At 42.2% G+C, this 26,448-nt stretch overlaps 1 protein-coding gene across 1 annotated transcript in view; it reads right to left on the bottom strand.

Annotated features, from left to right (window-relative positions):
* BCKDHB (branched chain keto acid dehydrogenase E1 subunit beta) overlaps window positions 1-26,046 on the bottom strand; it is a 266,835-nt gene extending 240,789 nt beyond the window's left edge. Inside the window, exons 1-3 of the mRNA XM_070376237.1 lie at window positions 25,802-26,046; window positions 16,378-16,455; window positions 13,681-13,749 (exon numbers count right to left, since the gene is read on the bottom strand). Of these exons, the coding sequence (XP_070232338.1) occupies window positions 13,681-13,749; window positions 16,378-16,455; window positions 25,802-25,997 (343 nt within the window). The 5' untranslated portion in view covers window positions 25,998-26,046. The remainder of the gene's footprint in view (window positions 1-13,680; window positions 13,750-16,377; window positions 16,456-25,801) is intronic.
* Between the last annotated feature and the right edge of the window lie 402 nt (window positions 26,047-26,448).

The following is a 26,448-nucleotide window of genomic DNA, read 5'->3' as shown; positions in this document are numbered from 1 at the left end:
GGCCACCAGGAAGTATAAACTGTGAAAGATTTCTCATTCACTTGGCTACTGCTCCCTTAGTAAAAATGAATCACCTAAGGAAGGCTGAGCACTGAAGAATTGATACTTTTGAACTGTGGTGTTGGAGAAGACTCTTGAGAGTCCCCTGGACTGCAAGGAGATCAAACCAGTCAATCCTAAAGAAAGTCAATCCTGAATATTCATTGGAAGGACTGATGTTGAAGCTCCAATACTTTGGTCACCTGATGTGAAGAGCCGACTCATGGGAAAAGACCCTGATGCTGGGAGGGATTGGGGGCAGGAGGAGAAGGGGATGACAGAGGATGAGATGGCTGGATGGCATCACCAACTCGATGGACACCAGTCTGAGCAAACTTCGGGGGATAATGAAGGACAGGGAAGCCTGGTGTGTCCATGGGGTCATAAAGAGTCAGACACGACTTAGTGACCAAACAATAATACAGGATCGCCCAGCCTGGAAACACTGGGAACAAATTTTACCGAAATTTCACTTAACTGAAATCCTTAAGTGTTAGTGGGAGCTAAAGCTGAGTAGTGAGCTGCCTTCTGCCTGCTGGTGCGCTGGGACGGCCCAGGGGGATGGTATGGGGAGGGGGAGGGAGGAGGGTTCAGGATGGGGAGCACGTGTATACCTGAAATTAAAAAAAAAAAAATAAATAAAATAAAAAATAAAAAAAATAAATAAAAAAATAAAAGAACATGGCCAGTGCAATAATTGCATGCCACCACATCCAACTTTTCTCTTTTTGTATAAAGGTTAAACACTGTAAGCGGAGTCATAGCCTTGAGATACATATGTACACACATATATACACAGAATAATCAAAAACTAGAAGGTCCCTGGGCAGAAACTCAGTAGAACATTTAACAATGGAAAAGGTACCTTCTTTGGGCAAATGACTAAGTTGCCCTATTGGACTCAGGAATTTGTTCAGAAGGCCATGGAACTTTTCCCTTTAGTTTATTGGTGTTTAATTTAGATTTGAGTAGATAGTATGGGTTTATGCCATTTCACATGTTCCTCTCTCCTTCTGATGAATGAAACAACATCTTCCTAAAGTCATATAAGGAGAAGGCAATGGCACCCGACTCCAGTACTCTTGCCTGGAAAATCCCATGGATGGAGGAGCCTGGTAGGCTTCAGTCCATGGGGTCACTAAGAGTCGGACACGACTGAGTGACTTCACTTTCACTTTTCACTTTCATGTATTGGAGAAAGAAATGGCAACCCACTCCAGTGTTCTTGCCTGGAGAATCCCAGGGACGGGGGAGCCTGGTGGGCTGCCCATCTATGGGGTCGCACAGAGTCGGACACGACTGAAGCGACTTAGCAGCAGCAGCAGCAGCAGCAAAGTTATATAACGGTTTTCTTCTTGAGTTTTGAGGAACCTTTCCATTTTCAAAGAACAAAGTGATCAAGTTCAGCACCTATAGGGTCTTGATTAATCTAGCACACAGTACTGTTTGTGTGTGTTCCCTTTTGGCTGAGAAATTAGCTTCTTTGTTTCTGCTGCACTCCAAGCCGGCAGTGACGGGAAGAGAAAAAAGAGGAGGGTGAAAAGGAGCAGCCTGCCCAGAAACAGAGATGAGGAGAAATCCCTTATTACCAACAGTGCTTAAGTGTCCAGAAGCCAAAACTACAGGAAAAGAACCTTTTGGCTAATTTTAAGATTCCCCAATGCCACCACTTCTGGCTGGTAACCAGAGGCCCTTGGAGGGGAGAGGGCTGGCAGGATGCCCCTGGAGAAGGTCAGGCATTTCACTGCTGAAGCTGCCTTTGGGTACAGCTGCTCAGTCAGAAACCAAAAACTTTTTGTCCAACAGGTTTCCCAAGTGATTCCTTAGCACATGACACTCACCAACCTTTACCTAACTGATCCCTCATCCTATTTGCCAATCAAAGCCATGGAGACACACACTAGGAACAGAAAACAAAGCACTGGGCTCCCATCATCTCTGACTTGCCATAGAAGGTCTCACTCTATAAGGATCTTGTAGATGACATAAATATTTGTTCTCCATGCAGGGCTGCTTTTACTGGCTACTCCCAACTTGACTAGAAAGTTGGCATTTAATTGTTCCATGACTTTGTAACTGCATGGGAGGTGCTGCTGCTGCTGCTAAGTCCCTTCAGTTGTATCCGACTCTGTGCGACCCCACAGACAGCAGCCTACCAGGCTCCCCCGTCCCTGGGATTCTCCAGGCAAGAACACTGGAGTGGGTTGCCATTTTCTTCTCCAATGCATGAAAGTGAAAAGTGAAAGTGAAGTCACTCAGTCGTGTCAGACTCCTAGCGACCCCATGGACTGCAGCCTACCAGGCTCCTCCGTCCATGGGATTTTCCAGGCAAGAGTACTGGAGTGGGGTGCCATTGCCCTCTCCATGCAAGGTGCTAACCAGTGGAATTTTGATTTAGAATTGAAGCACAGACTGTCTAGCCATGTAACCACCTACACATTTAAATTCAAACCTTCTGAGACAGGTAAGTGACAACAAACAACTCCACATCACAGCGTGTCAAAGTTAAGCTGCCACGGCCACCGGGCACACTACTTTTAGAAGAAAGAGCGTTCTTAGAAGAAAGAAATGGGTTTGTGATCTGTTTCCTTAAGACGAATAAAAGAGGGTGGGAAAAGCCATGGATTCCCAGATACAGAGCAATCTGAACTGCCCATATAAAAATCATTACTGGTCCTCTTTCATTCCCTGGGAATGAAATGAATCTGGGATTCATATCTGGGATCTAAAATGAAGCCTTATAATTCAAAAATTAGACTTGAGTCAAATGAGCAGCAATTCTGAAACCATGAAAAATGAAGTTAAAAAAAACTGCTGGTTGTAATGTGTAAAAATTAGGAAGTAAGCTGTCCCAACTAAAACAATTAAAAATACCAAGCACATTCTAACCCAGGAAATATGACATGCTGAAGAAAGAAGTTTGTGTTTTCCCCTCTGTTCAAAGTACCAGCCTCGGGGCTTCTCTGGTGGCCCAGTGGTTAAGACTGCACGGTTCCAATGTGGGGGCCTTGGGTTCAATCCCTGGTCAGGAGACTAAGAGCCCACATGCCTCTCAGCATGCCCAAAAACTAAAAAAAAAAAAAAAAAAAAAGTACTAGTCTAGAAAAGAATTTTCATAAGACCTAGCACCAGATTTAGGAAGCTACGTAGTAACATTATCCCTGATTATAGATGGACAAATGAGATATATCATACTTGACAGTGAAAATATAAAACAAGACTTTTTACTCTCTTTTAATCTAAGTTGTCCTTGATATACTTTCATTTTTCAAAAATTTTAATGATGATGTTTAAAAAGATATATGAATCAAGTTTATCCTTTCTGACAATAATGACCGCTATTCCCATTTTTCCTGGTCTACTTTAGTCTAAGCCCATCTCCTAAGCCCCTGATGGTGCTCACATCTGATCATTTTAAAAGCCTGCCATTGTCAACAATGTTGAGAAAAACTGGCTTAAGGGCATTACACCTGATGCTGAAAATGTCAAAGAGAACACCTGCTGGCAGTTCTAACATTTATTGTTTAATCAACTAAGATAAAAAAAAAAAAATTAAAGCACCAGCTGCCACCTCAGAACAGCTTAATGCATTAAAAAATTTGTCCACAAGAGTCACAAAAAATGTCATTAAAACTTTTTAATACCGACTACTGATGACTAGCTGCTTCTGATCCCATGAACAATCCAAACCCTTAAGCTTTGTTTATTAAAATTCCTTATCAATTCCCTATATTTCTCATGCTTTTCTGTATCAATGAGTTGCTCATTTATAAATAATTTATAAATAAAAACAAAAAACAATGTAGAACCAAGAGCTCAGAACTGCGTTCTGGCTCTGGTTCCCCCACTTGCCCTGGGCAACTTGGTAACAGCATCTAAGCTCTCAGAACTTCAGTCTCTGCGTAATGTGAAGAAGGGCCGGATCAAGGTTTCTCAACTCAGAGCTTTGCCATTTGGGGTCAAATCATTCTCTGTTTAGACGGTTGCCTTCTGCCCCAGGAGATGATTATCAGCATTCCCGACCCCTACCCGCTTCGTATAGTGGCAATCCCCAGATGCGACAACCAAAAATGTCTCTCTAGATGTGGCCAAATGCCCCCAGGAGGGCAAAGCCACCCTAGCTGAGAATTCCTAGATATATACTCAATTTCCCTCCAGTTCTAATACGCCATAGCCTTCCCTGGCAGCTTAGTGGTAAGCAATCTGCCTGGACAAGAGTCCAATCCCTGGGTCAGGACGATCCCTTGGAGAATGAAATGGCAACCCATTCCCAGTATTCTTGCCTGGGAAATCCCACGGACAGAGGAGCCTGGTGGGCTACCGTCCACGGGGCTGCAAAAGAACCAGACACGACTTAGCGACTGAGCACATACACACACTAATACCCTACAAAATAGATTAAATATCTAAATCTCTTAAATGTTATTTGTTAAGTCACTGGTCATCATGGTGACTGTGATGATACTCAGTTTGAGAAGTTGAAATACAGTGACTGTACCAATTCTAATATATTTTTCTTTAATAAAAATTTGCAAAAAGACACTAAAGAAATATGTAAAGGAAACTAATACAAGTAAAGTATATGCTAATAATACATTCATCCCATTTTTGAGGATAACTCCTTCAACTGGATAAAAAGAAAGGCATTTTGACATGTTCTTTAACTAATTCGTCTACATGTGTGCTTTTAGTAAACAAAGGGGCCTTATAATAGCAGGAGCAATGTGAAGTGCCTGACTTCTAGGAAGGAAGAAAAGCACAACTACTAGCAATCCTTTTAAAATAGTTTTTTAAGCATATTAGAAAAAAAAAAAGTTACACCATCTTATGAATTCTTGTTTTTGCTCCAAATTCATGAAACAGTTAAGATACCTTACAATCTAAATCTGGTATTCAGTCTGTCCTGAAGTCTTAAATGTATATACTTCAACCGCAGAGATAAGTCAGGTAGTCCATATTCCCAAAGAATTGTCATTGGTTTACCAAATTATTTTTTTCCCCAGCAAAATTAGTTTTAACTGGCCAGAGGCCAAACCCCATCTCACAGACTCCGTTTCTTCAGTGGAATTTGACACGGGATCCAAGAGAATGGTCATCATTCGAGTAACCCTCTCTTTGCAGGAGCAACATATAATGTAAGCTCACTTTTTCCTGCTGCAGATGCTAATTTCCTATTTCAGGTACAAGTATGAGACATGTCAAAAGACTCTGCCTTCAGCCTCCACATTTAAAACTTATACTGGAAAGGGGACTCTTTAAGAGAAAATTAAGAAATACATAACTACTCTCTATTAAAGCAGATAATCAACAAGGTATTGTATAGCACAGGAAGCTTTATCCAATATTCTGTAATACTAACATGGGGACAGAATCTGAAAAATAATGAATATATGTGTATGTATAACTGAATCACTTTGCTGTACACCTGAAACTGATACAACATTGTAGATCAACAATACCCCAACAATATTAAAAAGAGAGAATTAAGTGCCCAAAGCAGACCACAGTTCTAAGATGGCATAATTATTATACTCATAAAACCTCTTAATGTAAAAGAAATTAAAGCCTAAAGCAAATGTGTTCCTCTTTCTAAAAAAGATAAAAGAATACCTAAACACATGCTCTCCTTTCACTTTACTGACAAGTATGCTGCAGCTCAAAGTCAATTTCCAAATACTGGCAGATGACAGAAGAAAACTCGCCTTCTCCCCATGCCTGTCCTAGTTTTCCTTCCCGAATTCAGTGTCTTAAAGCATCTGGTTATACAATTTCTCTGCAGTTTACATAAGAAAACAAGTGAGTGATTATATTCCTTTTCCCATGCTGCTACAAGCCACAGTCGAGGTGGACAGAAATGAATAGTCATGGAAAAACATCAAATCCCATGAAAAGGCAGATGGTTAGGCCTGTAAATGGATTTGGCAAGTCCTCTGCTGTTCCTTCTCTCACCTCCATGCATGCATGCTTGGTCACCCAGCTGTGTCTGACTCTGAGACTCCACAGAGTGGAGCTCACCAGGCTCCTCTGTCCATGGGATTTCCCAGGCAAGGATCCTGGGGTGGGTTGCCATCTCCTTCTCCAGGGGATCTTCCTGACCTAGGGATCGAACTGGCCATCAAGGAGTTATCTCACATAAAAAGGTAAACCCGCCGTGTGTTAATGAGGTTATGTTTTACTATGTTCAAGTGTTTCCAAGCACTCTTTTTCTGTTCTGTCAAAGAACCAGGAAGCAGAAATGCAGATTGGTGATGCTAAACTCGCACTCATCTGGGTTTCTGGGGTACAAAACAGCTCTCTCTTAGGATTTCCCTGGTGGTTGCAGGGTTAAGACTCTGCCCTTCCAATGCAAGGGGCACAGACTCAATCCTTGATAAGGGACATAAGATCCCACATGGCATACCAAAAAAAAATTTTTTTAAGTTCTATCTCCCTTAGTTTGTTTTAATAGCATTGCCCCTAATGAGCCAATTTCTTATTTGTAATATTAAGTAGTATTCAGCTTGACAATATTTATTATGTCAGTAACCCTCAATCCAAACTCTCTTCTGGTCGAATTTAAAACCCTCAATAGGGACGGTCTCATTTCAAAGTGTAGGCTGCCACCTACTGGCCGATCCCTTCTCAACACCCAGCTCTCCCCAGAAAGTAAATCAATTCCCCACAAGAGGTTTTCCTGCTGTCATTCAAAGCATTCAGTAACATCAACATAATCTTTGTAATTCTTTTCAATACAAAATCTTTAAACAACAATGATTTTCTGTATAGCACAGGGAACTATATTCAATATCTTGTAATAAGCTATAATGGAAAAGAATCTTTAAAAATATATAGATTTGAATACATATAAATATGTATAACTGAACCACTTTGTTGTACACCTGAAACAAAATATTGTAAATCAATTATATTTCAATTAAAATTTTTTTAATTAAATAAATATGAAATCTTTTAACTTAAAAAAAAGAGACTACCAAGCCAAGAATGTTTCTGTATAGCTTTAAATTCCCAGCATATACTCAAAAGGGTAGAACAGTATTTTTAAAAGATGTGCTATTTCTTAAACATACAAAAAGTTCTGTTCGGATAGATTTCTCTTCCCCATTTCCTTTATTCTTCACTCCTGAAAACTGAAGTTCATTTCCTCTTAGAGTGATGGTGATTTAATTGTTCATATTGATCTGGAATTATTCAAAATTCGAATTCATAGTCCTAAAGCTAGTGTAAAAATTCACAACATCCGCTTACAGTAAAGCTCAGAATTAAATAGCTGTTAATTAGCTCAACTCCTCATCATGTAAACATAAATCTGCCAGCGCCTTCTATGAGCAGTGGACTTTTTCAAGTGATAGCTAGTTTCTCCCTGGTTTAAGCTATTTTTAAGGAAAAATGGGACCAACTAAAATCATTAAAGGGAAATAAGGAAATCCCCTTTCTGAGGCAGCAGGCCCCTGTCTTGGTGAAAGAAGTGAAGGGTAACTACACTCAGCAACATTCACTCAATCAATACTGTCTGATAGTATTAGAATATATATTAGAAGCTGAGGATCCAAGATGACTTAAATGCCTACTGCCTTGGAGAAGTTGCCCGGTGTAGAAATCTCTTGGGAAGACAATTACAACATGTAATTTTGCAATATGCAAAAGATGTAAGCATCTGGACAGTGATAAAGCAGTGACTGGATTAGCTCGGAGAGTCAGGAAGAACCTTTTTCTCTCTTCTTGGCAACAGTAGTTTCAGGCGTACAGCCCAGCAATTCATATATTCATATATAATGTATATACATGAAGAATTTGAGAGTCTGAAGAAGAAAAAATATGTATACATTTTTCCTTCTTCAGATTCTCTTCCCTTATGTTAATAGGTAATTACAAAACATTGAGTATAGTTCCCTGTGCTATACTGTAGGTCCTTGTTGGTTATCTATTTTATATATAGGAGTGTGTATATGTTAATCCCAAACTCCTAACTTAGCCCTCTCCCATCCTTTTCCCTTTGGTAACTGTAAGTTTGTTTTCTATGACTGAGTCTCTTTCTGTTTTGGAAATGAGTTCATTTATATCTTTTTCTTTTTTTAGATTCCACATATAAGTGGTATCACGTGCTATTTATCTTTCTATCTGATTTATTTCACTTAGTATGATAATCTCTAGGTCCATTCATGTTGCTACAAATGGTATTATTCCCTTCTTTTTTATGGCGCACTTTCCATCATATGTATGCACTGAATCTTCCTTATCCACTCATCTGCTGATGGACATTTAGGTTGCTTCCACGTCTTGGCTACTGTAAACAGTGCTGCAATGAACACTGGGGTCTATGTGTCTTTTCAATTATGGTATTCTCTGGATATATGCCCAGAAGTGGGATTGCAGGATCGTATGGCAACTTCATCTTTAGTTTGCTTGCTTTTTATTTCTTATTTTTGGCTGCACTGAGGGTTCATTGCTACACGCAGGCTTTCTCTAGTTGCGACAAGCAGGCGCTACTCTCTGCTTGCAATGCACAGCTTTTCACTGCAGTGACTTCTCTCGTTGCAGGACACAGGCTGCAGGGCGCAGGAGCTTCAGGAGTTATGGCACACAGGCTTTCTCTCTAGCTGTACCGTGAGCACAGGCTCTAGAGCACAGGCTCAGTAGCTGCGGCCCACAGGCTTGGCTGCCCCGTGGCATTTGGGATCTTAGTTCCCAGACCAGGAATCAAACCCATATCCCCTGCATTGGCAGGCAGATTCTTAACCACTGGATCACCGGGGAAATACCAGTGATCAAAGTAAAAAATACTTTTTAGTTGTTTAAGGAAACTTCATATCCTCCATAGTAACTGTACCAGTTTACATTCCCACCAGTAGTGTAGGCGGGTTCCCTTTTCTCCCCACTCTCTCCAGCATTTATTATTCATAGGCGTTTTGATGTTGGCCATTTTAATGTGAGGTGAGTGATATCTCAGTGTAATTTTGATTTGCATTTCTCTAAGAATTACTGACATTGAGCATATTTTCATGTACCATTTGGCCGCTTGTATGTCTTCCTTGGAGAAATTTTTTTCTGTTGAAATCTTTTGCCCACTTTTTGATTAGGTTGTTTTGTTTTAGGAAGAGCCTTAAAAAGAAGACCTGTGAAGGTAAAAGAGGAGTTTCCCCAGGGAATTAAGTGGGGTGGGGAGGGGGGGATCCAAATTGCACGTGCAATGGAAGAGAGATGAAAAACACACAGGCTTAAGGGGAAATAATTCAGTTTTAATAAAGGAAATGAGGCCAGGTGAGTGGGAAGAGGGCAGATCTCAAAATCTCCTGCATATTCTGCCAAGAAATGCACATTTTAGGTTGATCACACTGACATCAAGGTTGGGACAGGAGGGAGGGTGATTACTAAGAGAAGCAAGGCCACTATCCAAGCAGAGACGATTCGGATCCAAAGTGAGCCTCCAGGGCGGTGAGGATGGAAAGGAGAGGCCGCGGTAAAGACAAACTGAAGATAAAATCAGAGGACCTGATGAACTTGGCGAATGAGGAAGAGGGAAGAGACTAGGACCTCCTCAGTTTTCCGGCTTAAGTAACCAAGTGGACGATGGTATATTTGCTAAGAAATGTAGGAGGAGGCGTGGATTTTCTGGGAGAACATAATAAATTCAGCTGAGCTTGCAAACATGAGCTTGGAAGTGCTGAGGCTGAAGTGACGGGAACACCCAGGTGAAGACTGCAATGGGGTGAGGGGCAGTACACACAGAGGTGGCGCTCAGGCCCGAGGGCTGGACTGGAGATGGAAATTCGGAAGAAGCTTGGAAGTCGCCAAGCCTTCCTCACAGGAAGTAAAAAGCGGAACACGCTGTAAAATCAACAACTTTTCCTGGACCCGCTAGAGAAGCAAGGGCACAGAGCAAACGGCTATCCCCAAGAATGGAGAGCAGACCAGTGAATACAGGGACTCTCGACTGTGCAGAGCAGAGACCAGAAGCGGGGTGGGAAACCTGGGCTGTAGCTGAGGAACTGTTGGAGCTTCGTGAGGACAAGTCTGAGAGCTAAAAACTCAGAAGACCCAGTCATAGGGGGCCCCCCTACAATTTTGTGAAGTTTCCCTTCAGGAGCTCGATCAGGTTTCCATAGTAAATGTCAGAGAAAATCCCCTCTTGCCTCCAGCAGGCGAAGTAAACAAGGAACCATTCTGAACCACTCCCATTTCAAGTAAAACCTGCTAGTTAAGCACAGCCCAAACGCCTGTGTAGCATCAGAACCCAGCTGATCTCAAGGCAGGAAAAGACCCAACTCCTGCTCTCTCTAGCCACCCAGTTCTACCAGAGGTGGAGAGAAAAAGCTGAGAAACATTTGGGAAACTCATGGTCCAAGGGCACAGGCTCACTTAAAAGACAAACCAAATCAGAGGATTACAGAACACTGTCCCTTACCCCACGAACACCTTACCGCCTCATTCCTAAAGGCCTATTTACAGCAGTTCCTTTTACCCAATGCATCACGTCTGGCTAACAAGGGAAGAATGACAAGGCACACCAAAAGGCAAAAAGCACAGTTTGAAGAGACAGCACAGGCATCAGAACCAGATGTGGCAAGGATGCTGGAATTATCAGACTGGGGATTTAAAACAACTATGATTAATACGCTAGGCTTCCCTGGTGGCTCAGCAGTAAAGAATGCGTCTGCAATGCAGCAGATACAGGAGACGCCAGTTCAATCCCTGGGTCTGGAAAATCCCCTGGAGAAGGAAATGGCAACCCACTCCAGTATTCTTGCCTGGAGAATCCCATGGACAGAAAAACCTGGAGGGCCATAGTCCATAGGGTTGCAAAGAGTCACGACTGAGCGACTGAGCAGGCACGCACGCACACACACGTGATTAATATGCTAAGGTCTCTACTGGACAAAACAGACAGCAAGCAACAACAGATGGGCAATGTAAACAGAGTCAAAAATCCTAAGGAAAAAAAAAGTCTAATTCTACACTTTAAATATTAGTTAATATATATAAATATATTCAAATATGTCCTTGAAGTGTATATAATATCAAGATATGTATAGTGGTTTTCTCGAGTTTCTCTCTGCTGGTTTGGGCAATTTTTATTTTCTTCTTTATGCTTTTCTGCTGCTGCTGCTAAGTCACTTCAGTCGTGTCCGACTCTGTGTGACCCCATAGACGGCAGCCTACCAGGCTCCCCCGTCCCTGGGATTCTCCAGGCAAGAACACTGGAGTGGGTTGCCATTTCCTTCTCAAATGCATGAAAGTGGAAAGTGAAAGTGAAGTCGCTCAGTCGTGTCCGACTCTTAGCGACCCCGTGGACTGCAAGCCTACCAGGCTCCTCCGTCCATGGGATTTCCCAGGCAAGAGTACTGGAGTCGGGTGCCATTGCCTTCTCCATTATGCTTTTCTACATCTTGCAAATTTCCTATAATGCATATGCATTTAGAAAGCAAATGCATAAAGGTTTCTATTTTTTTTGTTTGTTTGTTTGGCTACACTGGGTCTTCTTTGCAGGGTGAGGGCTTCCTCTAGTTGCAGGACACAGGTTTCCCCTGGTACAGAGCATGGGCTCTTAGAGCCTGCAGGCTTCAGCGGTCGCAGTGCACAGGGCTTAGCTGCCCCACAGCATGTGGACTTTTAGTTTCCCAATCAGGAATGGAACCCACATCCCCTGATTGGGAGGCAAATTTCCAACCACTGAACCAGCAGGGAAGTCCCTTTGATTTCTTTTTGAAGATCTAAAGTCTCTAGCAGTCAGAATTAGCTGGGGCTAATTGAGATAGTTTGAGATGGCTGAGATGCAACCAGCAATCTCGACTCTATTAAAATAGACAGCGAAGAGAAAGCAGAGAGGGACAGGACCCAAACCAAACTGGTGTAAAGGGAAGGGGAAAGAACTACCTGAGAGCTCCTGACAAGTGGGATGGAACACTTGATTTCCTGGATTCAGCTAGGGTTTCCTGGATGCAAGTATAACATCAGAGGAAGAGGGGAACAAGAAGGAACAACTGGGAGGAAAAAAAAAATCTTAAAGCCCCTCACTCCTTTTTCCACCCACATGAGCTTTACAGGGCAGTGGTAAAGGCCAGAAGGAAGGCAAGTGTCAACTCCTACCCAAACTCAACTGCTTTGATTTCCAGATTAGATAAGACTGAGGAAACAGACGAAAGGTCAAAGCGCCTCCAAGGAAGGCAGCGCAACAGCAAGGCGTTGGAACACATGCCTTACAGAGCAAATCTGCTGTGAGGATGTTGGAATGGGCCAGTATGCCTCCTCTGATGGCTTTAACTCTGAGTTGAATGAAGTAAGCGATAGCAATGGGCAGAAATGGATCACGTGCCAGGCAGAAGATACTAACTGGCGGGGATGAAACGTGGAAGGATGCTGCGATGCTTAATAACAGGTGTCCAGCTGGCTAGGTGATATGGCCCGGCTGTCAGATACCAGTCTAGATACTCTGGGAAGATATTTTTAGACGTGATTAACATCTAAGTAAACCAGATTATCCTTCTTAATGTGGATGGGCTTCATCCAATCACTTGAAGGCCTTAAAGGGAAAGACTAAGGTTTCCCAAACCAGAAGAAATTTGTCCTGAGGACTGCTTGGTTTTCTAGTCGGCTGGCTTGCCCTACAGATTTCTGAGTTGTGAGCCCCACTATGGTGTGAGCCAATTCCTTAAAATATAGATCTCTGATTCTCGCTCTCTCAATATAGATCTATGTATTGTGCTAAGCCGCCTCAGTCCTGTCTGACTTTTTGTAACCCTATGGACCGTAACCGGTGACTCTTCTGTCCAAGGGATTCTCCAGGCAAAAATACTGGAATGGGTTGCCATTTCCTCCTCCAGGGCATCTTCCCAACCCAGGGATCGAGCCCGTGTCTCTCATGTCTCCTGCATTGGCAGGCGGGTTCTTTACCAGTAGCACCATCTGGGAAGTATATACAGGTATAAACATAGATACAGATGGGGCGTCCCCAGAGGCTCAGAGGCAAAAAAAAAAAAAATCCACCTGCATTGCAGAAGATACAGGAGATCTCTGAGTCCTGAAGGTCCCCTGGAGGAAGGCATGGAAACACACTCCAATATTCTTGCTCAGAAAATCCCATGGACAGAGGAGCCTGGCGAACTAAGGTCCATGGGGTCAGAGAGCTGGACATGACTGAAGCGACTGAGCACACTACAGCACATATAGATATAAAAATATATACATATACAGGTATATTTTATACACACACACACACCTACTCACACATAGGTATATCCTAATGGTTTGATTTCTCTGGAGAATCCTAATGCACATAATAAAAGATGAAATCTATTAGCAGTGACCAATAGGGCAGAACTTTGAATGGGACTGAAACTGGCAAAGGCAGGGCAGCAATAAGAGGTTGAAGATTCCCAGATGTATGAATGACACGACAAACAATACATTTAATGTAGAATACTTTGGAATCTATAATACACAGAATATGAACTAGACCAGAGGGAAGCTACAGTTAGAACACATTTAGTGAAACTTAGGCCAAAGGAGTCTGGAGGTGGCTGTGGAGACAAAAGGAATCTGATGATGCAATAAGGACATGGCAAACATTTTAACAGGCATACTTTGTACTGCCAAGATGTGTAAACTCTACAGGAATACTGTTCATATATAAGGATACTAACTTACCATACTTGTCTCGCAAGCCGACAGTACATCTAAAGACTCCACCAAAGGCAACGTCTTCACCAAATATTACTGAAAAATAATAAAGAACATGTTGTATCTAATCATTCCTAAATGAGTCTAACAATAAGTAATGTAAGTGTCTACATACGAAATTAGAAAACAGAAATGGATCCCGAGATCTAAAGCAAGGTTTGCCAATTTAGACCTTAGTGACACTTTGGACTGGATGATCCTTCTGTCATAGTGGCCTGTCCTGTGCATTGTAGGCACAGAGCAACACGCCTGGTCTCCGTGCAGTGGGTGGGCTGCTGACCGCACAGAGTGGTAACAGCCAACAGGGTCTCCAGACAGTGTGAAGTGCACGGGGAGGATCCTCCGTTGTGAAAGAAACACTAATCTGGAACCTCACCTTGTTTCACCCATGAAGGAAATGAGGTCAGAAAAGTAGTCAAGTAACTTAACAAGCCAGAAAGCAAGAGGCAGAACTGTGACTCACACTCTAGGCTTATATGTCACTTGGGCAGTGGCTTTTGAGGGGTGTTTCTATTGGCTTGCGCGGGGAGTGGGGGGAGGTTAATGATTCCCCCTCCCTTTTTTAAAGAATCCTGTGGATCATTTTTCAAGTCTTTAATTGAATTTGTTACAATATTGCTTCTGTTTTTATGTTTTTGGTTCTTTTGTTGCAAGGCATATGGGATCTTGGCTTTCCAATCTGGGATCTAACCCGCACCCCCTGCATTGAAAGGCGAAGTCTTAACCACTGGACCACCAGGGAAGTCCCCTGATTTTCTTTTTTTTTCTAATATACCATATACAATGAGAGTCAGCAATTTGAAGAAGCTGAAAGAACAGCATTTCAAGCGGAGAGAATAGTGACAAGTAGGAAAGTGGAGAAGGAAATGGCAACCCACTCCAATGTTCTTGCCTGGAGAATCCCGGGGACAGGGGAGCCTGGTGGGCTGCCCATCTATGGGGTCGCACAGAGTCGGACACGACTGAAGCGCCTTAGCAGCAGCAGGAAAGTGACATAGACTGAAGTATAATGGAATGTAAAGAGCAAGGCAAAGAATCGTTCTGGTGAAAACTCAGGGGTGCTACGTAGGCAAGGCAAATTAAACTGAATAAGGGGATGTTCACAAAGCTGAATTCTAGTCCCATTAATGCACCTCACCAGCTCCAAAGACCTCAAGAAAATAACTCACCCTTATCTACATGACTATATCAGTCATTCTGTTTCAAAACAAAGCAAGTCCAGCTCTCACTTCTCCTAAAAACTAACCTGCTTTCCACTTGACCTTAAAAACTGAGATTCTCAAGGGGAAACCCAAGGTATACTAAATATACATATAAAGCCAAGTCAATCTAATTTAGAAAACACACAGCAGCACAACTCTTTTTATATCAATAATTTAGTAAGATAAGGTACTCATAAAGTTAATTATTAATATTAAAGTTATTTTCCAAAAAAAATCTTACAAGTTGAATGATAATGTATCCCAAAGGAAAGCACAGAACTAAACTTTAATTTTATATCAATAAATAGATAGCTGAACAAAGTGGTATTTTCCACTTTTTCTATATGCTAGACAAACAACAGCACATATTTTAAAAGGTATTATGTTAATGTATTATCAGGACCACACATACCATGGAAAAAAATTAATTTAATAATGTCAGGGTCAGATATACATGAGAACTAATTCATAATAAGAGGATAAAAATGTGTTTAATATCATAATTTGATTATTTAGCCTTAAGCATTTGTTCAGGTCTTGTAAAAATTTCAAGGAAGCAACCTAGATGTCCATCAGCAGATGAATGGATAAGAAAGCTGTGGTACATAGACACAATGGAGTATTACTCAGGCATTAAAAAGAATACATTTGAATCAGTTCTAATGAGGTGGATGACACTGGAGCCTATTATACAGAGTGAAGTAAGCCAGAAAGAAAAACACCAATACAGTATACTAACGCATATATATGGAATTTAGAAAGATGGTAACGATGACCCTGTATGCGAGACAGCAAAAGAGACACAGATGTATAGAATAGTCTTTTGGACTCTGTGCTGGGGTGGGGGGGGCGGTTGGGGGGGCAGGGAATGATTTGGGAGAATGGCATTAAAACATGTATAATATCATATAAGAAATGAACTGCCAGTCCAGGTTCGACGCAAGATACAGGAAGCTTGGGGCTGGTGCACTGGGATGACCCAGAGGGATGGTATGGGGAGGGAGGTGGGAGGGGGGTTCAGGATGGGGAACATGTGTACACCCGTGGCGGATGCATGTTGATGTATGGCAAAACCAATACAATATTGTAAAGTAAAAAAAATAATAACAATAATAAATTTTTTTTTTAATTTCAAGTAGATATAATGCTATCCATTGAGCTCCAGACAAACATTTACAGCAAATCTTCAATTCTGAATTAACACAACTACCATAGTCAAGCAGGGCTTCCCTGGTGGCTCAGCAGTAACAAATCTGCCTGCCAATGCAGAAGACGAGGGTTCGATCCCTGGGTCAGAAAGATCCCCTGGAGAAAGAAATGGCAACCCACGCCAGTATTCTTGACTGGGAAATCCCATGGACAGGGGAGTCAGGTGGGCTACAGTCCATAGGGTTGCAAAACAATCAGACATGACTTAGCAACTAAACAACAACAACCACAGTCAAGCACCAAGGAAGTTTACCTGCCGTAGGATCTTTGGCCAATGAGTTATCTAAGGCACTTGTTACTGCCTGGAAGAGATTCATTTTCTGAGTCTGCCCTGTGAAAATTTTAAAAAAAGAAAAAAGAAAAAATCATGTATTATTACATAAAAAATAATCAGTTTTTTAACAGTCAATTAAACTTTGATTAAAGCCAAGGTAGAAAGGAAAGCATGGAATATATTACACAAATTTACTGGATTATTTACCATGGTAAGGTCTCTGTGGAAGATATAAAAGCAATACAACTTTAAGATGCTTGTTGAGGAGCCAAAACTGAAACATATTAAACAATTTAAAAACAACTACTAAAAAAAAAAAAAGAAAGAAAGAATACAATAAAGTTGAACAAATATGTGTCCACATAAATAAAAGGTAAGCAAAGTCAGTATAGAGAAGCAAGCAGAGTGGGAGGGGTCTGGGAAGATGCCCTGGATGGGTTTTAGGAACATAGGTCATAACAAATACACATGACCAATGGCATGTGTTAAATGTGCCAATAAGAGCAAATAGCCATGGACCATAAACAATGAGAAAGGCTAAAAGAACTTCAGCGCCCAGAACTGTTTGGATAACTCTACAATCCCATGCCTTGGTCCTTCCTATTATCTTATTGCTCAAGTAGAATCTCTGTCAGCCAATCTCTATCCCCCTAAATGGGCTGTTAAGACGATTAAATGGAACAATAAATGCACAGAACAGTGAAGAGTGCATGACCAGTGAGCACTGAATAAATACTAGCTGACTTTTGTTAGACTCTGGACTGTGTCTCTGTGCTTCACGTTGACCTTGGCCATTATTCTGAATGGTATGAAGCTTTATTTGATAAAGTTCCAAATGTCAGAATTCAGAAATAATCATGATTTTAGAGCTTTGATTTAAGCCTCAGTGCTGCCCAGTGCCCATGGTCTTCCTAGAAATTTAGGGTCAAATCATCTGTGAAAACACAACTCAGAGCAAAAAAAAGTTCCTTTCTGCCCATGTCTTCTCTGATGCTCAAGCTCTGTCTTCGTAGCTCAGTTGATAAAGAATCTGCCTGCAATGAAGGAGACCCGGGTTCAATTCCTGGGTCAGGAAGATCCCCTGGAGAAGGAAATGGCAATCCACTCCAGTATTCTTGCCTGGAGAATCCCCATGGAAAGAGGAAGGAGCCTGGCAGGCTACAGTCCATGGGGTTGCAAGAGTTGGACATGACTTAGCAACTAAACCACCACTGTCTTCATGTCAGCGCCTGATCCATGCACCTTAATCCATAGCCATGCAGTTATCAAATTCCAATGCCTGCTGCTTATTCCCCAACCACTGGCCCACCTAAATTCTGTGAACTGCAGCTGCCTGTGTGTCCTCAAAGCCAAGGTCTAATTCCCAGGCTGGATCACAACAGCAATTGCTGTTGCCTTCAACCTGCAGCCATGAGACCCTGGTCACCTGTCCTTTTCCTGGAGACCTATCCCCAGAACAGCCTGGCTCCACAGCAGGCTCTGACTCAGGACACCTCCAATTTGCCATCTTCCATTGACACCCAGCCTTCTGATTCTCTGTCCAGCTCTGGACTCACACATCTCTCTGATCCCTTCCACACTGCTGAATGACAGTCTGTATGATCACCGACTCAATGCACACAGGTTTGAGCAACCTCCAAGAGACAGTGAAAGACAGGGAAGCCTGGTGTGCTGCAGTCCATGGGGTCACAAAGAGTCAGACACAACTCAGCGACTGAACAACAAATACTCAATCAGATCTGCCCCGCTGCCTTCTGAGCCCATAATAAAGCCTGTTTCTACTCATATTTCTGGTGTGGAGAATAGGAATTTATTCAAGAAATTGTTGTCATATCACCATCACACTCCATGTCCATAATTACCTCACAAGTTATTTTTCTTCAGGCTAAGAATAAATCATTTAATAGGTACTTTGCTTAAATCCTTTTCTCCATTCTAGAAAAATTCTTGGAAGATTTGACTGATGCTGGGTATCAGATGATGATGGTTTAGGGTAAACTGTTTTCTCAACCACCATGACATTCCCACTCCTTCTCCTCTTTCAAACATTTCCTAAAGTAAAATTTTTATCTATGAAAATCTATGAGGATTTTCACAGCTAAGACTCTAGGGAGAATGAAAATGCCTAAACAACTATGCTAGTATTTATTTCAAGTCTGCTGATCATTTGAATTAATACTGAATGCCCCTACGATATCTCAGTGAACTGCAGCTTGGCAAGTCTCCAAGGGTGAATATGGACAGTATTGCTTGATAACCACAAAGAATTTGCTCATCTTATATGAAAACAATTTACAGGTAAGGGTATTTAAAGGTTATATTTCCATATGAACACATAATCTTTCACTCCTGAATACTTAGTTTTCTGAACAGAATCAGAATTTTGGGGTTTTAGATTAACTACTCTTCTACTGGATGGTTTTAAAAGCTTTAAATGACAATTTTTAATAGAGCAATATTTACTTTTGATTCTTTTTAAATATGCAGTATGATTTATGGATGAGTCAGGAAGAAATCACAAGTTATTCAGAGGTAATATCATTTAAATATTTATTTTCCTTAGAATTACTTATTTTCCTGGAGGTGACAGCAAAAACTATTGATAAAGTATGCCTAATCTTCCCTCCTGATAAGATAAGCATACACTGACCATATCTAATCAGAGCTGTGCCACTGGAAAGACTTTTAAAAAAAGAAAAGAAAAGGGTTTCTGAACACCACTACAAAATTATTAAATCCAGTTGTCAAATCACACAATTACCAGTATCATTAACTGGCTGCAAAATTTCAAAGCTGGACTGATGACTCTTCTTTCCTAAGATAAAAAGTTATAACAAAACAAACTTAAATATACACAGCAGTGCAATTTCCCAAGCCAAAGATGAAAGCTAAAGGGTATCCTCGTAAAACAGTGTTTTATGGTTAGATCAGAGCTGCTTCCTTTGTGGCTCAGCTGGTAAAGAATCTGCCTACAATGTGGGAGACCTCGGTTCGATTCCTGGGTTGGGAAGATCCCCTGGAGAAGGGAAAGGCTACCCACTCCAGTATTCTGGCCTGGAGAATTCCATGGACTGTATAGTCCACCGAGTCACAGAGTTGGATTCGACTGAGTGACTTTCACTCACTCACTCAGAGCTGCTTACTCAAAACTGTCTGAAATAGAACATCATGAAAAACAGGTGGATTCATTTTGATATTTGGCAAAAATAATACAATTATGTAAAGTTTAAAAATAAAATAAAATTTAAAAAAAATGAAAAACAGGTCATCATCTGGCCAAGAGGCAAAAGAAAAGATGGTCAGTTTCACTAATTATTAGAGAAATGCACATCAAAATTACAATGAGATATTACCTCACACTGGTCAGAATGGCCATCATTAAAACATCTACAAATAAATGCTGGAGAGGGTGTGGAGAAAAGGAACCCCCCGCCCAACACTGATGGTGGGGATGTAACCCACACTAGAAAACAGTATCAAGTCCCTTAAAAAACTAAAATTAGAGCTACCATATGATCCTACAATCCCATTCCTTGGCATATATCCAAAGAAAACTCTAATTCGAAAATATACTTGTAATCCAGTGTTCACTGCAGCGCTATTTACAATAGCCAAGACCTGGAAGCAATCTAAATGTCCATCAACAGACAAATGGATAAAGAAGATACGGTACATATACACAATGGAATAGTACTCATCCATAAAAAAGGAATGAAATAATGCTGTTTTCAGAAACATGGATCAACCTAGAGATTATAATAATATAATACTAAGTGAATTAAGTCAGAGTTCAAAGCTCAGTTGTGTCCGACTCTTTGTAACCCCATGAATTGTAGCCCGCCAGGCTCCTCTGTCCATGGGATTTTCCAGGCAAGAATACTGGAGTGGGTTGCCATTTCTTTCTATAGGGGATCTTCCTGACCCAGGGATCGAACCTGGTTCTCCCTCACTGCAGGAAGAATCTTTTACCACCTGAGCCACCAGGAAAGCCCAATTAAGTCAGGGAAAAAAAGACAAATATGTTATCAGTTATATGTGGAATCTAAAATATGCTACAAATGAACTTATTTACAAAATAGAAACAGACTCACAGACATAGAAAACAAAACTTATGGTTACCAATGATGGAGGAGGCAATAAATCAGGAGTCTGAGATTAGCAGATCGAACTACTATATATAAAATAGACTGTATAGCACAGGGAACTATATTCAATATTCTGAATTAAACCATACCGGAAGGGAATAAAAAATATTTTAATTGTAAATAAAAAATAAGCCAGGTCATTATCATTGCTACAAAAATAAAGTGGCATGCTGGCAGGATGTAAGGGACATAATAGAACATAAACTCCAAGAGGGCAGGGGTTCTTGGTGCCTTTGATCATAGCAACGTGCTCAGACCTTACAACAGTATCTAACATGTAACAAGTGCTCAGTAAGTATCTGCTGAGTGAATGGCTGAGCAAATAAACCTATGAGGCTGTTTCTTAAAAATTAAAAAATACACAGAGCAAATTGTTCATCAACCACTTAAAAACAAAGGAATGGAGCAGGGAAAAAAATTCTACCAATGTCACACGTCAAAGACAATTCCGGGCAAAGGGGAGTGAGGGAAGGTGATGCTGCAGTACCAGTCTGATGAGCAGCACTCAGTTATTCTGAGCAACTATTCCCTTTGCAGCACGGAAGGGAGACAGAGACAATCCACAGAGCTAAAGCACCTGAGACCATGGTATGCCAGCTACTCCCTGTGTGACTCTGGGAAGGCTACTTTACTGACATTCAGCTTCCTTTGCTACAAAACATGGATAATACTATCTAATATGTAGGACGACTGTGAGAATTCAGTGAGATAACTACTATCAAATGTCCAATATTTATGGACCGTCTACTCTGCACTGGTTAACCTTCCCTCCCCCACTCAATAAGATAATCCCTGCAATTACTGGTGCCTGGCACCTCCATTTACTTTTCCAAACTTATTTCCTACCCCTTCCCATTCTCCTCCAAATAAACTCACTAATTCCTGTTCCTCATATAAACTTTATGCTTTCTAACCTCTTGTTATTTATATTGTTCCCAACACTAAAAGTTCTAAAACAGTAAGTCCCCTACATGTGAACCTTCAAGCTGTGAACTTTCAAAGATGTGAACAGATTATAACCCTATTACAGTACAGTACCATATAGTAGACTGAGTTAGCTGGGTACCTAGGCTAACTTGGTTGGACTTACCAACAAACAACTTCGCACATGCTCTCAGAACAGAATTCATTGGTACTTTGGGGACTTACTGTACTTGAAAGAACACCCTCATCCCCACAATACAAGGACTCTTCCTTCTACACTTGACCTTTGAGAGCTGCCTACCATCCCCTACTCAGAACATCCCAACCACAGTGGCTTTCTCGGGTCCTACAGCACAAACTCACCCCACCCCAGAGACTTCACCCTTGCTTGCCCTTGTTTCTTCCTGGAAAACAAACTTGCTCTCTGGTCCTTGCAGAAGTGATTCCTTTACCTTTCTTTACAGTACAGTTTAAATGTCACCTCCTCAGAGTCCACTGTGACCACCACTCTATTTAGGGAGGCCCTTTCATGTGTCAAAATAATCAAAAGAATAAACATTATTTGCAGCACAAATGAAAGTCAGAGAGATAACAATATATTAAGGCAGAGAGAGAATAAATATATTCATTAGTATCTTTACCACACAAAACATTAGTACAACATTTGTATAGGAGGCTTTGGAGTTAGACACATCTGGGTTCAAATTCTTGGTCTGCTACTTAGCAGACTTGGGCGAGCCACCAACATCTCTAAGCCTCAATTTTCTCATCTGTGAAATGAGCATAATGCTCTTTAACTCAACAGGGTTACTGGGAGGATTGTGGACTGATGTCTACACCGCCACCTGGAATACATAGCTGCTCAAAAATGGTAGGTAGCATTAGTACTGACAGAAAAAAGAGCACCGTGTACAAACTTTTAAAGTACACAGAAACAAGGAACGTTCAATTCCCACAAGTGCAAAGAAATCTAGCAAATATATGGGGACATATTCAATAGAAATGAAATAAATGCATATCAAAACAAAGTGCAGTTAGCACAAAATACCCCATAGTGAGTGAGTGTGTGTGTGTGTGTGTGCACACGTGAGTGCACGAGCACACACAATTCTGACACCAATTCCAAAGCATGGAGTCCTAACCACTGGACCCCCAGGGAATTCCCAAAACATTTTTCTAAAGAAAGCTATAAAAAACAATATGGGGAAATGCTTCTGATTAAATAATGCGAATTGTATTTATATTTTAATATATAAACTGTAGTTTTAACTACAATTATGGGAAATTTTTATCCCATTCATTTTAGTGTGCTCACTCAGTTGTATTCAACTCTTTATGACTCTATAGACTGTAGCCCACTAGGCTCCTGTGTCCATGGGATTATCCTGGCAAGTATACTGGAGTGGGTTGCCATTTCCTCTTCCAGGGGATCTTCCCAACCCAGGAATCCAACCCATGTCTCCTGCACTGGCAGGCAGATTCTCTACCACTGAGCCATCTGGAAAGCCCCATTTTATCAGTGGAATTCTTTAATTCCACTAAATTGGAATGAAATCCCTAAAAGATACATCCAGAAATATTAGCAATATTTACAGTAGTGGGTGTTGAGATTATCTTTTTTGTTTTTTCTATTATTCAAATTATCTGTAATATTCTTTTGTTATTTTTATAATAAGAACAAGCATTTTATTATCATTTTACTCAAGTGCGGGGAGCCGGTGAGGCATTCCACTCGTGACAAAGGTCATGAGGAAGGAGGCTCGGCATACGCAAAGGCGGGATCGAGCCTCAGGAGTCCCCCCGGATATTCTCGAGCATTTTCCCCCAAAAAAACCAGAGTCTGCCTACTTTATTGCTTTGTGCTCTCACCTCTGACTTTACTGGGGGCTGTCCCCTACCACCATCTCTCTCTCTCTGTCAAAGAGTTAACTTACAGCTCCAATTAATAAAGTTCCTGGGCAATTAGGAGTGTTTAAATCCAAACCCCTCTGATGGCTCTCTAACTCGCCTGACAAGTTTACCCGGACTCCTGCAGCTATGCATACGATTGTTTACAGTCTCCCAGCCTCCAGAGGCACGGGAAGCTTAAGATATTCAAATAGCTTAGAGCCTCTCAGAGAGTTAAAAACTGTCAGAATAAACTAGTAAAGGATTTCATTGATGAGTCAATGCTTGTTGCCAAGTTTTCACATCCCCTGAATTGTATCCTTGAATGTGTATTAATTAATAGTTGGTATATAGAAAAAATAAGTAGTGGCCTTGGTGTTAGTAACTTTAGACCCTTAAGGTAATAAATTCTTTCTTTGTTGTAAACCCATTACACATCCGCCCTATAGGAATGCAATTTTATCTCTGGAAGATGGTGCCAAACCTTAAAATAATTACTCTTAGAGAAAGTAAGTCTTTGTTGATAAGTCCTTGTCAAGAGTCATAAATGTTAGTAGGCCTTCTGGCCAGAAGATGATGTAAATCACCTAAACCATTTGTATACGATACATTTGCAGGAAAGAAACCTTGGTTTTTGATAAGAACCAAAGACTGCTGACTTTGCATCCCCTATTATCCTCTATGTGTAACTTAGGTATAAAAGCCCCTGTTAAAAATAAAGCTATGGGCCTTGTTCACCAGCTTGGTCTCCCCATGTCATTCTTCCCTTTAACTTCCAGCTGAGTCTCCATCTGAGCGCTGAACCCACCACGCTTACTAATTATGCCTGGGCTTAAGACCCACTCGAGAAGGAGTCTAGGGTGAGACACCTTCCGCTATTCGAGAGGGCGCCTGCGGCCTACGTAAGTGGTGCAAACTTCTTGTCTTGAAGTTTTATTGGTCTCCCGCGTAAACCAAGCTACTCAGCTTCTTTTCTCCACTGAATTTTCCTACTGAGCTATCCTCATTTTATTGTTCTCTATATCTCTAATTAGCATATAAATAGTCGCCTAGGCCGTCTCTCCTTCGAATACCCTGGATCAGCTGGGGCTGGTCCTCGGCACTCAAGCTTTAGTAATTTCATAATTATGGAAGGAGGTTAAGAAGACCTGCGCTATTTCTCAAGTATTGGGCTAGTTTCTTTGAAGACAGAATTCAAGGTTCATATTGTTGGTGAGAAAAAATTGTGCTCACCTTTATGGTGTCTACTATTTCACAAAACCAGAATACCTCTTAGTAAATAGTTTCCACATGAATTTTAGCACATTGTTTAGAATGGAAGCTCTGGAATCTGAATAATTAGATTCCAAAGCTGTGTGCATGCTAAGTTGCTTGAGTGGTCTCCCACTCTGCGACACTATACCACTAACTTCTCTGTGTAATCCAGGACAAAGTATCTCAAGATCTCAGCTACCCAAATGAAAAACTGAGGGGAAAAAAAAAGATTACCTACCTCTTAAGATTGTCCTAAGCATCAAATAAGAGAATGAATGTAAATTTCTCTGTCCAGGGCCTGCCTGTGGTTAGCGCTCAATAAATACTTATTTTTATTACTCACAAGTAAATACTGACACACTTGCCCAAAAGTCGGCTCTAGCATGTGAGAAGTGATTAGCCAGCCAAGGAAAAGTTAACTGTTTTCCTACTGTTCCCAATGTTGCGATGATAGGCACTGGATCTTTCGGAGGTTACAGAAAACTCAGCTACAACAGTCATGCAACTGCCATCAGGCCAGGTATGAGAGGTGCTCGATTCTTTGCCGCAGTTGGAAGTACTCGATGTCTTCCTCCGCCCATTACCCACACCGCTTACCCTTCCTTGGCTAAGTGGCAGCCTTGCCCAGCACAAGCTCAGTGCTAGGCCCAGATAGAAAGGAAGATGGCTGTTTCGCATCTCTAGGAAGAAGCTGTTCTGTGACCTTGGGAAAACCAATTACTTTAGTTACTTTAGTCCCTCTGTTTTCTCTACTAAAGGAAACAAAAACACAAAAGGGAGGAGGGACTGCTTTTTTCTTTAAACATACCTCTCTGCCTGCAGTTTGTGGCACGTCCGTGGGCAAGCTGGGACAACTCTGGGGTGGGGCAGACTTGAAAAAGCAAGGATAAGAGAGCGGAGAAAAGGTGGCGTTCCCAAGCACGCCCCTGCACTCTCCGGCCCTAGCACACCCCGCGCGCCCTCTCACCCATCTCGAGTGAGATGCCTCTCGAAAGCACGAACATGGAACTAAGGAGGAAATCACAGACATACAGGTAGCGGACTCTCGAGAGCAGGGCAGGGACTCTGCTGCGATGCAAGGAGGTCAGCTTGCCGGCCCCCGCCGAGGACGGGCAGGGCGGCACCCTCAGTGACCTCGCATGGGCCTGCGAGACTGGGCTGCAGCGGAGCGGACAGGGCAGCCCCTCGCTCACCGTACTCCACGGGCTCCGGGTCAGGCTGGAAAGTGAAGTGAGCCACCTGCCGCCTCTGGGCCGCAGCCCCGTAGGCCGAGGCGGACTGCAGGAAGCCCCTCGACAGCCCCGCGCCACACAGCCGACGCCAGGGTCCGTCGGCCCCGGCTGCACGGAGCCGCAGCAGCCAGCCCGCGAACGCCGCCACAGCCGCCATCCCGGCTCACCACCCGGATTCGCAGGCTGCGGGGCCGCCAGCTGCCAGCCGGGAGGGCGGAGCGCCGAGGCGGCTTTTCCATTGGCTGGACCTAAGGAGCGGGCCTGCCACTCGGACCAATCAGAACCAGGAATTCGGGGGGTGGGTCGTGCTTCGAGACGACCCAGTCGCTTTGGACCGTGGTGCGCATGCGGAAAGGGGGCTGGGGCGGGTGCAAGCTGACAGGTGAGCTCCAATGAGATGGTTCCTAGAGGTGGAGTCCTGGTAGGGTCCGCAACGAGATCAGGGGTTCCGCACGCCTGTCCGCCAGTTCCCCACTCGGCATGGGTTCCTGCTTTTTCTAGTGTCATGTGCGCCGTGAGGTTCTGATGGCTTTTTCACCTTAAGATTTATGTTTTCTTTTGAACCCTTTCTTATCCTCTCCCATTCTTTACCTCTATTATTCTCCAAG

The sequence above is a fragment of the Bos mutus genome, chromosome 9 (genome assembly GCF_027580195.1).
Source record: "Bos mutus isolate GX-2022 chromosome 9, NWIPB_WYAK_1.1, whole genome shotgun sequence".
In the NCBI taxonomy this organism is placed as follows: Eukaryota; Metazoa; Chordata; class Mammalia; order Artiodactyla; family Bovidae; genus Bos; species Bos mutus.
This window is presented reverse-complemented; position numbering and strand designations above follow the sequence as displayed.